Below are 16,210 nucleotides of genomic sequence, written 5' to 3' on the forward strand. Positions count from 1 at the left end.
GGATCTGGTACACAAGTCACAGAAAGTGGCAACGAAGGTGGAGAAGATAGTCAAGAAGGCATACGGCATGCTTGTCTTCATCGGTCGGGGCACTGAGTTTAAAAATTTGCAAGTCACGTTGCAACTTTATACAACCTTAGTGAGGCTGCACTTGGAATTCAATTCTGGTCGCCTCACTACCAGAAGGATGTAGAGGCTTTGGAGAGAGTACAGGAAAGATTTACCAGGATGTTGCATTGATAATAGAGAGCATTAGCCATGAAGAGAGGTTGGAGAAACTTGGTTTGTTCTCACTGGAATGATGGAGGTTGAGAGGTGACCTGATTGAGGTCTACAAGATTATGAGAGGCATGGACAGAGTGGATAGTCAGAAGCTTTTTCCCAGGGTGGAGGAGTCAATTACTAGGGGGCATAGATTTAAGGTGCGAGAGTCAAGGTTTAAAGGAGATGTACAAGGCAGATTGTTTTTTAAGAGGGTGATGTTGTAGTGGAGCATTTCTTGTTTTCTGAGCTGTGATATTAAAACTTAACAAAGTTTGCTTTGAAGAAACAACTAGCCTTTATTATCAGAAAACTGTTTGCAGTATATGGCAGAATCTTGGAAACAGACAGCAGATCCCTACAAACTGCTGATTCTATCCCAAGACCGCGCCAGGTACAAGAATCAGTTCTATAGTTATACCTTTTTCTTATCAGCGTACATGTTCAATTAGTAATACAAGCAGTGATGCATCACCAATTGTATTAGGATTCGGTGACCTCTAAGACCTCTTTGTCTCATCAATAATACCATTATCTTGTACCTTGACGGGACAAGAAGGTTCTGTGATCTCTGATCATGCCTTGTTTCCTGACGTAATAAGGATTTCTGTGACTCCCTCATCCGACCTTATCTAATTTCCTGTTATGTTATCTCAGGGTATATGGAGTCAACCGTATCACGACAGACTGAGGTCAGGCAACTGGCCTTCTCTGGGGTTAGTCATGTCTTAGGCTATGCAAAGTCAGTTTTCCTTTGTACCAAATACTTGACCAATTTTCCCATCATGCCACTACTTCATGCGTACAACTTCACATTGGCGGGTACCTGGAACTCGTTGCCGGGGAGGTAGTGGAAGGTGATACGGTAGTGCAGTACTGACTTTTAAGGGGCATTTTGACGAATAGGGTGGGAATAGCGGGATATGGTCCCCGGAAGCATAGAGAGTTTTAGTTCAGTATGGGTTCAGGCTCAGAGGGCTGAAGGGCCTGTTCCTGTGCTGTAATTTTATTTATTCTTTTTGTTCTACGATTTTAACTGTTTTCCAAGCAAGAGATCAATGTGGAAACCAGCATAGATCCAACCTGCCAGGTCACTGCCGCCGCCGCCGCCGCCATCATCAACATCATCCCCAACCGTCAATTTCCCCTCAGCGGCCCCACGGCATAGAAAACACCGCACGAGACCACTGGGACTTCACCGCCTTCTGAACTCGCCCTCCACCGTCGCGGCACTGCGGGTGGTTGGGTGGGTGGGGGGGTGGACACCAAACGTCACCGCGTTTCCGCACCTCAAAGAGGCGGAGCAAGCGGGCTCCAGCGTTCAGCAGGCGGGAGGGTGGGGGGAAATCCTGACGTCACCGCGCTGCCCCCCCCCGCAAATATCTCCTCGCGCCGCTCCATTCAAAACAAACGGAAACAAACGGCTTCCGACGTCAGCGCGCGCCCCTCGGAGGGAGGGAGGAGCTCACTCTGTGAGATCATTGGCTCATCAGGTTTCCATGGCGATCCGGCTCCCCTCCCCCCCGCCCCGCATCTCCTCCCGCCACTCCCTCCCCCGTTCTCCTGCCCATCCCCCTCCCCTTGTCTCCCCACACACAGCAGCTTAAACACACCCAGGGACAATCTCTCTTTAACCATTTACCCGCCTCTCCCTCCTCACTCTCACGGGCAGACAGAGTGCAGAAAGCAGCAGCAGGAGGAAGAGGAAGAAGAAGAAGTAGCTTCCCCACCATTTAGCCCCGATGCTTTGCTCAATATAAGAGGGTTTGGATTTGAGGAGGGGGAGAAGGTCTCCAGCTCTCTCTCCCTTCAACAGCACCGACCTCCATTCGCCTGGCTGACTTGAAGCAAAGCAGCAAGACGAGGAGGAGGAGGAGAGGGGTGAGAGAAAGGATGAAGATGCTGCTATTGCTGCTGCTGTCTCCACATTTTCTGCATTTTTAACTCTTCCTCACTCGGCCTACCAGTGTTACTCAACGGTGCATGTATTTATTTTGTTGGCTTTCGAGGATTAAGCGAGGAATTAAGCCAGTTTTTTATTTTGGGGGAGGGTTGGGGGTGAGGACTGCCTTTCATTTTGTTTTTCTCCCTCCCCTCGTTGGGGGGAGAATTAAAAACCAACCATCAGGATGTTGAAGAGAGTCCTGCGTATTTCCAACCGTTCCTTTTTCGCCTTCATCTTCTTCTTCTCCCTGTCCACATCATGCCTGTACTTCATCTATGTGGCACCTGGAATAGGTAAGAAGACATCGAGCTGAAAATGTTTGAATCCTCAGTATGCAGCGCTCCTGTTTTTTATTTTAACTTCTTAAAAACTGCTCAGATTTGGGTTTTATGTACATGGCAAGAAGCAATTGAGAATGAGAGTTAACCATGATTATCATCTTGCAAGCATGTTACAATAATTGCTAATAATCCCATTTCCAACACATACTGTCTTAGCCTTGGACTCTGTCAGGTATTTGGCATTTAATTGTTCCATGTACACTACATGGTAGACGTTCTAATTATAATTAAGTGTTGCACTGTACTACAAGGGGATGTATCCTTTTAGTTGTATTCAGCTCAGATGAAATGTAACTTTGTAGAAAATGTGGTGATTCCCGATAGTTACAGATCTGGAGCTAACAACAGTGGCAAATAGCTATGTTTGAACTGGCATAGGCAATGCTTGGCCCTGGCTCTTGCAATTGTTTCATTTTTATTAACCTAAAAAAATGTCTGGTGTCGTACAGTGAAGGACATCTTAAAATGTTTTGAATATACTGAAAGATTATATAAGACCATTTTTTTTGTGATGATGGTTGTTGTGTTTCCTTACTCCTAGCAGTTTTGCCATTTATTACTGCAGGTTTGTGAATGATTTAGCGTTCTCCAAGAATCATCTTCACTAGCCAAGAGTCCCAGTTGGTATTGCAACTGGGGCTGATTCATTCCAAAATGGCATTTCTAAAACATGCTCAAGTACTGCAATATATAAAACTTTGTGTCTAGAATCTAGGAATGGTTACACCACAGAAGGAAGCCACTCCAATCCATTATTGGTTCTCTGCAAGAGCTACTTGGCTAAATTCCACTCCCCTCTAGCCCTGCAATTCTTTTCCCTTTACATAATTGTCCAGTTCCCTTTTGAAAACCACAATTTAAACCGTCTCCACCGCGCATTCGGGCTAAGCATTCCAAAAGTTTGTCCTCATGTCGCCTTTGGTGGTTTTGCCAATCACCTTAAATCAGTGTCCTCTGTTTCTTGGCTGTGGCCCTTCTGCTAACGGATGATTGAATTCTTATAGTGCAAAGGAGACCATTTGGCCCATTGAGTTTGCACTGACTGAGAAGAGTACTTTACCCAGGCCCTTTCCTTCACCCTATGCTGCAGTTTGGAAATAGAAACAATTTCTTACAATCTACTTTGTCAGCACTCCTGATTTTGAACACCTCTCTCAAGCAAACATCCCAAAATCTCCAGTCTGTTCACGTAACTGAAGTCCCATATCTGTGGAACCATTCCTGTAAATTTTGTTTTTTTTTTACACCCCTTCTGAATCTTTCACATCCTTCCTAACTTGTGATGCTCAGAAGTAAACACAGTACTGATCTACCAGTGGCTCACCATAGTTTGCTTACTTTAGTACTCTATGCCTCAGTTGATAAAGCCTTGGTTCACACATTTCAACCACTTTCTCAACCTTTCCTGCAATCTTCAATAGCCTTCTGCTCCTGCAGCTCCTTTGTTGTATCTTTTCATCTTTTTTAAAATAGTGTCTCTCCTCATTCTTCCTACCAAAAAAACTTCACATTTCTCCGCATGAAACTTCCTTTGCCACATGTCTGCCCACTCCAGTTTATCACTGAAAGAGGCTCTTTGAGCCTGCTGCCTCTCACGGTTCACAATATTTCCAGGTTTGGTCTCATCTACTAAGATTAAATTTGTGTCCTGTGCATTCAAGTCTAGCCATTAAATATATACCAGGAAGAGCAGTGTCCTAACCACCAAAAGAGAAAACACTAGAAGATTTCATCAAGTCTGGCAGCATCTGTAAGGCGAGAAGAGAGCTGACATTTTGAGTCCAAATGACTGACAAACAGTCATTTAGACTCAATGTCAGCTCTCTTCTCTCCTTACAGATGCTGCCAGACTTACTGAAATCTTCCAGTGTTTTCTCATTTTTGGTTTCAGATTTCAGCATCTGCAGTAAATTTGCTTTTATCCTGGGGTCCTAACAACATGGGTGGCATAGTGGTTAGCACTGATGCCTTAGCTCCAGGGACCTGGGTTCAGTTCTCGGCATGGGTCGCTGTCTGTGCGGAATCTGCACATTCTCCCCGTGTCTGCGTGAATTTCCTCAGGGTGCTCCAGTTTCCTCCCATAGCCCAAAGATGTGTGCATTAGTTTGATTGGCCATGATAAATTGACTGTTTAGTGTCAGGGGGACCAACAGGGTGAATACATGGGGTTGCAAGGATAGGACCTGGGTGGGATTGTTGTCGGTGCAGGCTTGATAGGCCAAATGGCCGCCTTCAGTACTGCAGGAGTTCTATTCTATGAACAGTTGTGAACTCCAATATAAACCTTCAGTCCAAAAAGCACCATTCATCTCTATTCTCAGCTTCCTGTCACTCAGCCAATTTCATTCCAAGTTTGCTATACTGTTCCTTTTATTCCATGAGCTCTAACTTTGTTCATGTTGTGCGGCTCTTTATCAAGTGCTGTGTACGCTACAGCAACAGCATTGTTGCCTCATCAAAAAAACTTAAGCAAGGCAGTGGAGCACAATTTCCCTTTAAGAAATCCATGTCAACTTTCCTTAATACCAATTTCTCTAGATCATCATTAATTTGGTCCAGTATTATCATTACTAAAAGCTTTAAGAACATAAGAAATAGGAGCAGGAGTAGGCCATCTAGCCCCTCAAGCCTGCCCCACCATTCAATAAGATCATGGCTGATCTGATGGTGGTTCAGTTCCACTTATCTGACTCCTTCCCATAACCCTTAATTCCCTTATTGATCAGAAATGTGTCTACCTGTGATCTAGACATATTTAAGGAGGTAGTCTCCACTGCTTCAATGGACAGAGAATTCCAAAGATTCACTACCCTCTGAGAGAAGTTCCTCCTCAGATCTGTTCTAAATTGACTCCCCCTTATTTTGAGGCTGTGCCTCTTTCCTGCAACCAAACTAAATTGATCCTTAGTCACTGGGTTTATCTCTTTTTTTTGAACAAGGATATAACTTGTAATTCTCCAGTCCTCTGGCAATATCCCCATATTTAAGAATTGAAAGTTTAAAGATTTTATTTATCGTCACAAATAGGCTTACGTAAACACTGCAATGAAGTTACTGTGACAATCCCCTAGTCGCCACACTCCGGCGCCTACTTGGGTACACGGAGAATTTAGCATGGTTAGATTGCATTGGCATCTAATCAGCACATCTTTAGACTGTGGGATGAAACCGGAGCACCTGGAGGAAATCCATGCAGATACAGGGAGAATGTGCAGACTGCGTAGACAATGATCCAAGCCAGGAATCGAACCCGGGTCCCTGCGCTGTGAAGCAGCAGTGCTAATCACTGTGCTACCATAGTTATTGTCAAGACATCTGCAATTTCTACCATTACTTCCCTGCCTGTCCTTGAATGCATCTAACCTGGTCCTGAAGCTCGCCCTCCTACAGCATCTCTCCATCCATGCATTTATCTTCTGTACTCTCTGGCTTCAATATTCACCTGTGCATGGTACTGGGAGTAATGCGAGATTATGACCTAGATGTCCTGCTTGCTAGTTTTGATCCCACCGATCTAAACCATGCCCGGATATACTGATCCCTCATTACTTTGTGTTTGGTACTGATATGGACCATGCACAGGTGGATACTCTGCAACTGCAAAAAGTGACATCCTTAGCCCTGACACCAGGGAGGTAACTATTGAGCAGAAAATGGCTAGCCTATTGCTGTGACAAGTATTTCTCCTTTGCTAAAGTGTTGATACCTCAGGAAAAAATGCATGAAGTTACTGTCCGGGGGCAGCCTTTCGAACCATAGAATCCCCACAGGAGAATGATTCCATTGAGCCCATCGAGCCTGCACGTCAATCCCACTCGGGGCCCTGTCTTCATAACCCTCTATTTATCCTGCTAATCCCCATGGCGTTAAGGAGCAATTAGCATGGCCAATCACCCTAACCTGCACATCTTTGGAGCGTGGGAGGAAACTGGAGCACCCAGGGAAAACCCACAGACACGGGGAGAATTTGCAAACTCCACACAATCACCCAGTCACTACAAAAGTCATGAAAATAGCACAATCCATCATGCAAACCAGCTTCCCATCCATTGACTCTGTTTATACTTCCTCCTGCCTTGGTAAAGCAACCAGCATAATTAAGGATTCCATGCAACCTGGACATTGTCTTCTAGCTTCTTCTGTCAGAAAAAGATACAAAAGTCTAAGGTTATGTACTAAGCGACTCGAACTCCTTTTTCCTTGCTGCCATCAGACTTTTGAATGGACCTACTTTGCAATAAGTTGATCTTTCTCTGCACCCTTCATTCTGTACCCTCTCCTTTCCTTTAAGAACATTCGTGCAACACAAATGCCAGGCAATAACCGTAACCAATAAGAGACATTCTAACCACCGCCCCTTGACATTCAATGGTGAATGACTGAATCCCCCACTGTCAACACCCTTGGGTTTGCCATTGACCAGAAACTCAACTGGATTCACCACATAAACGTAGTGGCTACAAAAGCTGGCCAGAGGCAGGGGATACTGTGGCAAGTAGCTCACTTCCTGACTTCTGGAGCCTATCCACCAGCTATAAGGCACAAGACAGCAGTGTAGTGGAATACCCCCCCACTTACCTGGATGGATGCAGCTCCAACAACACTCAAGAAGCTTGACACCGTCCAGGACAAAGCAGCCAGCTTGCTACTTGGCATGGTATCCAAGGGGCTTTGGCCTTGTGGATCCAGAGCTGGCTTGCCTGCAGAAGGCAGAGTGGTTGTGGATGGGTCTTTTTCTGCATGGAGGTTGGTCACCAGTGGAGTGCGCCAGGGATCTGTCTAGGACCCTTGCTGTTTTGTCATTTTCAAAATGACCTGGATGAGGAAGTGGAGGGATGGGTTTGTAAGTTCACCCACGATACGAAGGTTGGTGGTGTTGTGGATAGTCTGGAGGGATGTCAGAAGTTGCAGCGTGACATAGGTAGGATGCAAGACTGGGCGGAGAAGTGGCCGAATGGATTTCAACGCAGATAGATGTGGTTCATTTTGGCAGGACCAATGGGATGCAGGAGTACAATATCAAGGGTAGGACTCTTAGCTGTGTTGAGGAGCAGAAGGATCTTGGGGTCCGGTCCATAGGACTCTTAAATTGGCCTCGCAGGTGGAGGATGTGGTCAAGAAGGCGTATGGTGTACTGGCCTTCGTTAATCGAGGGATTGAGTTTAGGAGTCAGGAGGTAATGCTGCAACTTTATATGACCCTTGTCAGACCCCACTTGGAGTACTGTGTGCAGTTCTGGTCGCCTCACTACAGGAAGGATGTGGTAGCTATTGAGGGGGTGCATAGGAGATTTACAAGGATGTTGCCTGGATTGGGAGGCATGCCTTATGAGGATAGGTTGGGGGAGCTCAGTCTCTTCTCCCTGGAGAGACGAAGATTGAGAGGTGATCTGATAGAGGTTTATAAAATGTTGAGAGGAATAGATAGGGTGGATTCTCGGAGGCTATTTCCCAGGGCTGAAATGGTCGCTACGAAAGGACACAGGTTTAAGGTGCAGGGAAGCAAGTACAGAGGAGATGTCAGGGGTAAGTTTTTCACTCAGGGTGGTGAGTGAGTGGAGTCGGCTGCCGTCGGTGGTGGTAGAGGCGAACTTGCTGTGGTCTTTTAAAAGACTTCTGGATGAGTACATGGGATTTAATGGGATCGGGAGTTACGTATAGTTCTATGGCTTGGTAGGTATGGATGCGATCGGCACAACTTGTGGGCCGAAGGGCCTGTTTGTGCTGCAGTGTTCTATGTTCTCAAGGGCAACTAGAGATGGGTAATAAATGCTGGCGAGCCAACGACATCTATGACCCAAAAAATAAAAAAAAAATGTGCTTTATCTGTATAATGTGTAAGAAACAATACTTTTCACTGTATACTAATACATGTGACTCTAATAAATCAAAACCCAAGGCTGGAATTGAGTCCCTAGTGCTGTGAAACAGCTGTGCTAGCCATTGTGCTGCAATGCTAACCACTGTGCTACCCCAAGTGCTACTGTCCTTAAAATCACAAAAACAAGCTTTGTGTTCTTTTTTCCACATTGCATTTGTTTTCATATTTTGTAATACAAATACATTTTGACACTTTCTGCCTTTTCCTGTCACCATACTGTATAGCAACATCTCTACTGGAGAAAGGAATGGATTACATTAATATAAACAATTCCTCTCGCTGGACAGTCACAATTTTGGGGGTGAGGCGAGTGGGTTTTCACTATTTAATAATTAATTGAAAACCTATTGTAAATGAGAGTAATGTAACTTGTCCAATAGCTATTTGTATGTTTTTAAAATTGCCCACTTAATTGAAAAGCCTAAGGAAGTGTTTTGAGGTTTGTGGCTGTAGGTTGGAGAGTGAATCTTTAGCATGCAAGTGGTTTTTAAAGTTTTTGAATTGATTAAAAAATGAAAAGTGCAGTGACAACTGGGGGAAAACAATATACAGATTGAAAACATTGACTGCAGCCCAGTTGATGGCATTCTGGCGTCTGAGTCAGAAGGTTGTGATTTCAAGTTTAACTCTCAAACCTTTGAGCATAACATCTAGGCAGACATTTTGGTGCAATACTGAGACTATCGTATTGTCAGAAACAACTCCTTTTGGAGGAAACAGTACTCTTTGAGACTCTGTCTACCCTCACTTGTTGATATGGCATTGCAAGGAAGAGCAAGTGCAGTTCTGCCCAGAGTCTTAGCCAACATTTATCCCTTGCTCATCATTAACAATAGATTATCTCATCGATTTTTGTGGGACCTTACTGTGCATTAATTTGCTGTTTTGTGTTTTAGATGTATTGGCCATGCTAAATTACCCCCTAGTGTCCAGAGTTGTGTAGGTTAGGAGGATTTGTGAGGTAATGGGGATTGGGCAGAGTGTGGGCCTGGGCAACGTCCTCAGCTGGAGAGTCAGTCTAGACTCGATGGGCTGAATGGCCTCCCTTCTGCATTGTATGGGTCCTATGATTACAATAGTAACTATGTAAAATACTTCATTGGCTGTAAAATGCTTTGGGGCATCCTGAGGTTATGAAAGGTGGTACATAAAAAGGATATAGAGGCAGCAGAGCAGTTGTATAAAGCTGATATCAGAAATATGAGGAAAGAATTTGCATCATGAGTCTGTTCTCTCCTGGGGAGAAAAATAAGGCTGAGGTGTGAGCTACTAGAGGTCTTTAAAATTATGAAATGTTTTAATCATAGTGGATACAGAGAGTGTTTTTGCTTGTGGGGAACAGCTGGAGACCGTTGATATAAGATAGTCACCAAGAAATCTGATAGGGAATTCAGACGAAACTCCTTTACCACGGAGCATGGAATTCACTACAGTGGAAACAGTTGAAGCAGATGAGGAGATGCATTTAAGGGAATTTTAAATGAGCATAAGAGTTACAATAATAAGATAGGTGGAGTCTTGAGTGGAATTGAATGGTCTGTTTTTGTACAGTATATCCAGTGTATTTTTGTGGAAAATTGGGGGGTGGTGGGGGGAACAATGTTTTTGTGCCACTTTCTGATGGTTTGTAGTGTTTAGAGTGTAACCATTAATTGAATTTCTTTGATAGAGTTCATTAACCAAATGTCCAAAAAGACAACTGCCTGATCCAATAAAATAACTAATATTACTGATGCAGCAAAATGTTTTGCAGCCCAGTTGAGACTGGTTAATTTTGTATATGCACTTTCTATCTATACATTTCACAGTTTAACTGAAGTAACCTTTCTAACTACACGTTCGCAGTTTACCTGAAGGAACCTATGAATTTTGATCAATATTATCCATGTGTTTCTATGACTGAGGAATTGCCACTTCGATTATTCATGAGATGGAGTAAATTCACCTCCATGAAATGTTAATATTTTGGGATGACTCATCATTTAGCTGTGTTGCAGAGTTTCATCTTGATTTCTATTGCAAGTGCTGACTGATTCACTGTGTTGGTCTAGCATTTTCTCCCTTGACTTTGGGTCACAAGCCTTCATTAGGTTTGTTTAAACTCTGTGCTTCTAAGTGAAATACAACTCAGAAATTTAAATCTAATGCCACATTTTACATCAGTGTTCTTTTTGAAGTATCAAGATTACAGTATTTTTGAAACGCTTTATCACAACAGGCATGGTTGAAAATAATTTGTTTCCTTTAGATACTGCTGAGTGCATTCCAGTGATGTTGGTAGCATCATTCTGTAATTGGATACATTTTGTTTAATTGCCAATAATCCCACTTCAGAGGTTTCACTGTTTTGAAGCAGTTTCGTACTATTGAACTGCTGAATAGCTTATTAATTTCTGGAATGTAGGCTCAAGAATTTGAGCTGTTAACATCATGTTTATTCTTGAAAATGTTGTTCCTGTAATGTCCAGTCCAGAATGAGATGGATCCAAGGATACAGGGGGAAAGTTGAGTGTGGGAATTGCAGTGGCACTGGCCATAATTTTCCACTAAGAAATCTCACAACACCAAGTTAAAGTCCAACAGGTTTATTTGATAGCACGAGCTTTCAAAGCATTGCCCCTTCATCAAATGAGTGAAGAGTTCAGTTCACAAACAGGGCGTATGTAGACACAAACTCAATTACAAGATAGTGGTTGGAATGTGAGTCTTAACAGATAATCAAATCTTTACAGGTGCAGATAATGAGAGTGGAGAGAAGGTTAAGCACAGGTTAGAGGTGTAAATTGTCTCCAGCCAGGACAGTTAGTGAGATTTTGCCATCCCAGGCACTGACTCCACACGTCGTCTGCACCGTAAAGATTGAATACCTTCTACCCCAGTCCAACGCCAGCAACTCCACATCAAGAAGTGAGATGAATCATTTTGGTCTGAAAAATATGGAGAGACAACATAAAGTTGGGGGTGCAAGAGCAGAGGAACCTGGGTGTATATGTGCATAAGTATTGATGGTGACAGGACAGGTTGAGTGAACAGTTAATATAGCATATAGTATTCTGAGATTTATTAATAGCAGCATAGAGTGCAAGAGCATGGAGGTTATGTTGAACTTGTATAAATCAATTGTGTTAGCGTACCAGATAATCTAAGCCCTTCTCATCAATCGCATGACTCTGTCCCTGTCAATCGACATAATCAAAGCTCATATGACTACCTTGATCCTCACTCTACCAAGGAAAACCATAATCATAGGCATCTGCACGCACAACCCTGCAAAATCATGGTTTTGTTCTGCTGATTTCTTTTTTATATATCCTCTTAAAGTCCCTACAAGAGAGACATCACAGATCCAAGCTGACAAGGCAGGGCCTGTACTCAATGCTCATGTGACTCTGCATACCTGATGTAAAATCCCAGGAGAACTTAAATAAACAAAAGATCCATTAACTCTACAAAGTAGCACATTCCTAGCTAAAATCAGTTGTTATCCTGCATTTTTAGCATCTGCTGTACATTTTCCCAGCCAAATCAAATCTTGTAACAAAACACTGCCTCTTATGTTCTTAAAGCTGCCCCACCTCAAGCGTTATATCAAAATGGCACAGTGTCATCACAGTTAGAACATAGAACATAGAACATTACAGCGCAGAACAGGCCCTTCGGCCCACGATGTTGCGCCGACCAGTTACAAAAACAATGACCCACTAGCCTATACCAATCCCATTTCGTCCATAAACCTATCCAGAGATCTCTTAAACGCCCCCAAACTAGACGCATTTACAACTGCAGCAGGCAGGGCATTCCAATCCCTCACCACCCGCTGGGTAAAGAACCTACCCCTGACATCCGTCCTGTAGCTACCCCCCCTTAATTTAAAGCCATGCCCCCTCGTGCTAGCTTTCTCCATCCGAGGAAAAAGGCTATCACTATCCACCCTATCTAAACCTCTAATCATCTTATATGTTTCAATAAGATCCCCTCTTAGCTGCCTTCTTTCCAACGAAAACAACCCTAGATCCCTCAGTCTCTCCTCATAGGACCTCCCCTCCATACCAGGCAACATCCTAGTAAACCTCCTCTGCACCCTCTCCAACGCCTCCACATCCTTCTTGTAATGCGGGGACCAGAACTGCACACAGTACTCCAAGTGCGGCCGCACTAGAGTAGTGTACAGTTGCAACATTACACTGCGACTCCTAAATTCAATCCCCCTACCAATAAACGCCAAGACACCGTACGCCTTCTTGACAACCTTATCTACTTGATTCCCAACTTTCAGGGATCTATGTACACACACACCTAGATCCCTCTGTTCATCCACACTATTCAAAGTCCTCCCGTTAGCCCTATACTCGACACATCTGTTGCTCCTACCAAAGTGAATTACCTCACACTTCTCCGCATTAAATTCCATCCGCCACCTCTCGGCCCAGCTCTGCAACCTATCTAAGTCTCCCTGCAGACTATGACACCCTTCCTCACAATCTACCACACCTCCAATTTTGGTGTCATCAGCAAATTTACTAATCCACCCAACTATACCCTCATCCAGATCATTAATAAAAATTACAAACAACAGTGGCCCCAAAACAGATCCCTGAGGCACACCACTCGTAACTGCACTCCATGATGAATATTTACCATCCACCACCACCCTCTGTCTCCTATCTGATAGCCAATTCCTGATCCAACTTCCTAGATTACCCACAATCCCATACATCTGCATTTTCTGCAGAAGCCTACCATGGTGAACCTTATCGAACGCCTTACTAAAATCCATGTATACCACGTCCAAGCTCAGCTGGTGCATTGTCTTTTGAGCCTGGGTACTGCACTTGGGAAAGATGGAAATACATTAGAGTGTGTGCAGGAATGATTCACAGGAATGGTTCCAGGGATGAGGGTGGAGATAGTCCTACCTTCTCCAATCTATTTTCAATAGAAAAAAGAAAGCAGAGGAGATTTGAGAGACGTGCTCAAAATTGAGGGGTCTGGGCAAAGTAGCTGTGCAGAAACTGTTCTTTTTCATGAAAGGAAAAAGCAAAAGTAGTATGAAGAGAACCTTTTTAATGTGGCAAGTGTTGGGGGTTAGGAAGAGCATGGTGGAGGCAGGTTTACATGAAGTATTCATAAGGGGAATTCAACTATCTAAAAAGGGAGAATGTGCCCATTTATAAGGAGAGGGTGGAGGGATGACACTAGGTGCATAGCTCATTTGGAGAGCTGGTGTGCACATATTGGACTGAAAGGCCTCCTACGTTATAAAGATTCTGCTATTGTGTTTTAATTTAAGAACATAAGAACATAAGAAATAGGAGCAGGAGTAGGCCATCCAGCCCTTCGAGCCTGCCCCGCCATTCAATAAGATCATGGCTGATCTGTCGCTGCTCAGTTCCACTTTCCCGCCCTCTCCCCATAACCCTTAATCCCCTCTCCTATCAAAAACCCATCAACCCGCGTCTTAAAAATATTTAGCGAGGCAGCCTCCACCACTTCAACGGGCAGAGAATTCCAGAGATTCACCACCCTTTGAGTGAAGAAGTTCCTCCTCAACTCCGTTCTAAACCGCCCCCCTTTTATCTTGAGGCTGTGCCCCCTAGTCCTATTGTCTTTTTTGAGCGGGAAGAGTCTTTCCACCTCTATCCTATCCATCCCATTCATCATCTTATACGTCTCAATGAGATCTCCTCTCATTCTTCTAAACTCTAACGAGTACAAGCCCAGTTTATTCAGCCTCTCCTCATAGCTCAACCCCCTCAACTCCGGTATCAGCCTAGTAAACCTCCTCTGCACTCCCTCCAAGGCCAAAATATCTTTGCGCAGGTGCGGCGCCCAAAAATGCACACAGTACTCCAGTTGCAGCCTCACCAATGCCCTATACAGCTGCAGCAAGACCTCCCTACTTTTATATTCAATCCCCTTCGCTATGAAGGCCAGCATCCCATTCGCCTTCCTGACCACCTGCTGCACCTGCAAGCTGGGTTTTTGCGACTCATGCACAAGGACCCCGAGGTCCCTCTGCACCGTCGCCTGCTGCAGTTTTTCGCCTCGTAAGTAATAGTCCTTCCTACCATTCTTCCTACCAAAGTGGACCACCTCACACTTGCCAACATTAAATTCCATTTGCCATTTCCTGGCCCATTCGCCCAGCCTATCTAGATCCTTCTGCAGACTCTCCACACCCTCCGCACAATTTGCCGTTCCCCCAATCTTGGTGTCATCAGCAAATTTCGACACTCTACACTCGGTTCCCTCCTCCAGATCATCTATATAAATGGTAAAAAGCTGAGGTCCCAGCACCGACCCCTGGGGCACTCCACTAGTCACCATCCACCAATCCGAATAGCACCCGTTTACCCCCACTCTCTGCCTCCTATTTGACAACCAATCCTCTATCCACGCTAACACCCTACCCCCAACTCCATGTGATTTATTATTGTCACATTAACATAGTGAAAAGCATTGTTTCTTGTGTGTTGTGCAGACAAAGCATACCGTTCATAGGGAAAAAAAGAATGTAGTGTTACAGTCAGGGTGTAGAGAAAGACTAGTTTCACTTTAAAATACAAGCAGTTGCTGCTTGGACCTGCTAGATAAAGCAAATCCCTTAGAAAACCTTTTAGGGGGAGAGAATGCAACTTGATGTGAAGTAAGTCCATTTGAAAGCCTGACGGCAGCAAGGAGGTAGCTGTTCTTGAGTTGGTTGGTACGTAACCTCAGACTTTTGTATCTCTTTCCTGAAGGAAGAAGGTGGGAGAGAGAATATCGGGGTGCGTGGGGTCCATAATGCTGGCTGCTTTGCCAAGGCACCGGGAAGTGTAGACAGAGTCAATGGTTAGGAGGCTGGTTTGTGTGATAGATTGGGCTACATTCATGACCTTTTGTAGTTCATTGTGGTGTTGGGCAGAGCAGAAGCCATACCAAGCTGTGATACAACCAGAAAGAATGCTTTCTGTGGTGCATTTGTAAAAGTTGGTGAGAGTTGTAGCTGACATGCTAAATTTCCTTAGTTGTCTGAGAAAGTAGAGGCTTTGGTCATAGAGTCATAGAGGTTTACAGCATGGTAGCAGGCCCTTTGGTCCAACTTGTCCATGCCACCTTTTTTAAAACCCCTAAGCTACCCCCAATTGCCTGTATTGGCCCATATCCCTATATTACCCATGTAAACTGTCTAACCGCTTTTTAAAAGACAAAATTGTGCCCACCTCTACTCTCTGGCAGCTTGCTGTAGACACTCACCACCCTCTGAAAAAATTGCCCCTCTGGACCCTTTTTGTATCATCCCCTCTCACCCTAAACCTGTGCCGTCCAGGTTTAGGCTCCCCTACCGTTAGGAAAACACATTGACTATCTAGCTGATCTATGCCCCTCATTATTTTATAGACCTCTAAGATCATCCCTCAGTCTTCTACATGCAGGAAAAAAGTCCCAGTTTATCCAACTTCTCCTTCATAATTCAAACCATCAAGTCCCAAGTAAATCTTTTCTGCCCTCTTCCTAGTTTAATAATATTCTTTCTATAATAGGGTGACCAGAATTACACACAGTATTCCAAGTGTGGCCTTAACAATGTCTTGTACAACTTCAAGACATCCCAACTCCTGTATTCAGTGTTCTGATCAATGAAACCAAGCATGCTGAATGCCTTCTTCACCATTCCATCCACCTGTGACACCACTTTCAAGGAGCTATGAACTTGTACCCCTAGATCTTTGTTCTGAAACCCTCCCCGTTGCCCTACAATTAACTAAGTAAGTCCTGCCCTGGTTCGATCTGCCAAAATGTG

The 16,210-nt window shown here is 44.2% G+C and overlaps 1 protein-coding gene across 1 annotated transcript in view; it reads left to right on the plus strand.

The window, feature by feature from the left end:
* Positions 1-1,855: 1,855 nt before the first annotated feature.
* b4galt6 (UDP-Gal:betaGlcNAc beta 1,4- galactosyltransferase, polypeptide 6) overlaps positions 1,856-16,210 on the plus strand; it is a 76,633-nt gene continuing 62,278 nt past the window's right edge. Inside the window, exon 1 of the mRNA XM_080194736.1 lies at positions 1,856-2,499. Coding sequence (XP_080050862.1) covers positions 2,391-2,499 — 109 coding nt within the window. The 5' untranslated portion in view covers positions 1,856-2,390. The remainder of the gene's footprint in view (positions 2,500-16,210) is intronic.

Source organism: Carcharhinus amblyrhynchos, chromosome 8 (assembly GCF_965287045.1).
Source record: "Carcharhinus amblyrhynchos chromosome 8, sCarAmb.v2.hapA, whole genome shotgun sequence".
NCBI classification, from domain to species: domain Eukaryota; kingdom Metazoa; phylum Chordata; class Chondrichthyes; order Carcharhiniformes; family Carcharhinidae; genus Carcharhinus; species Carcharhinus amblyrhynchos.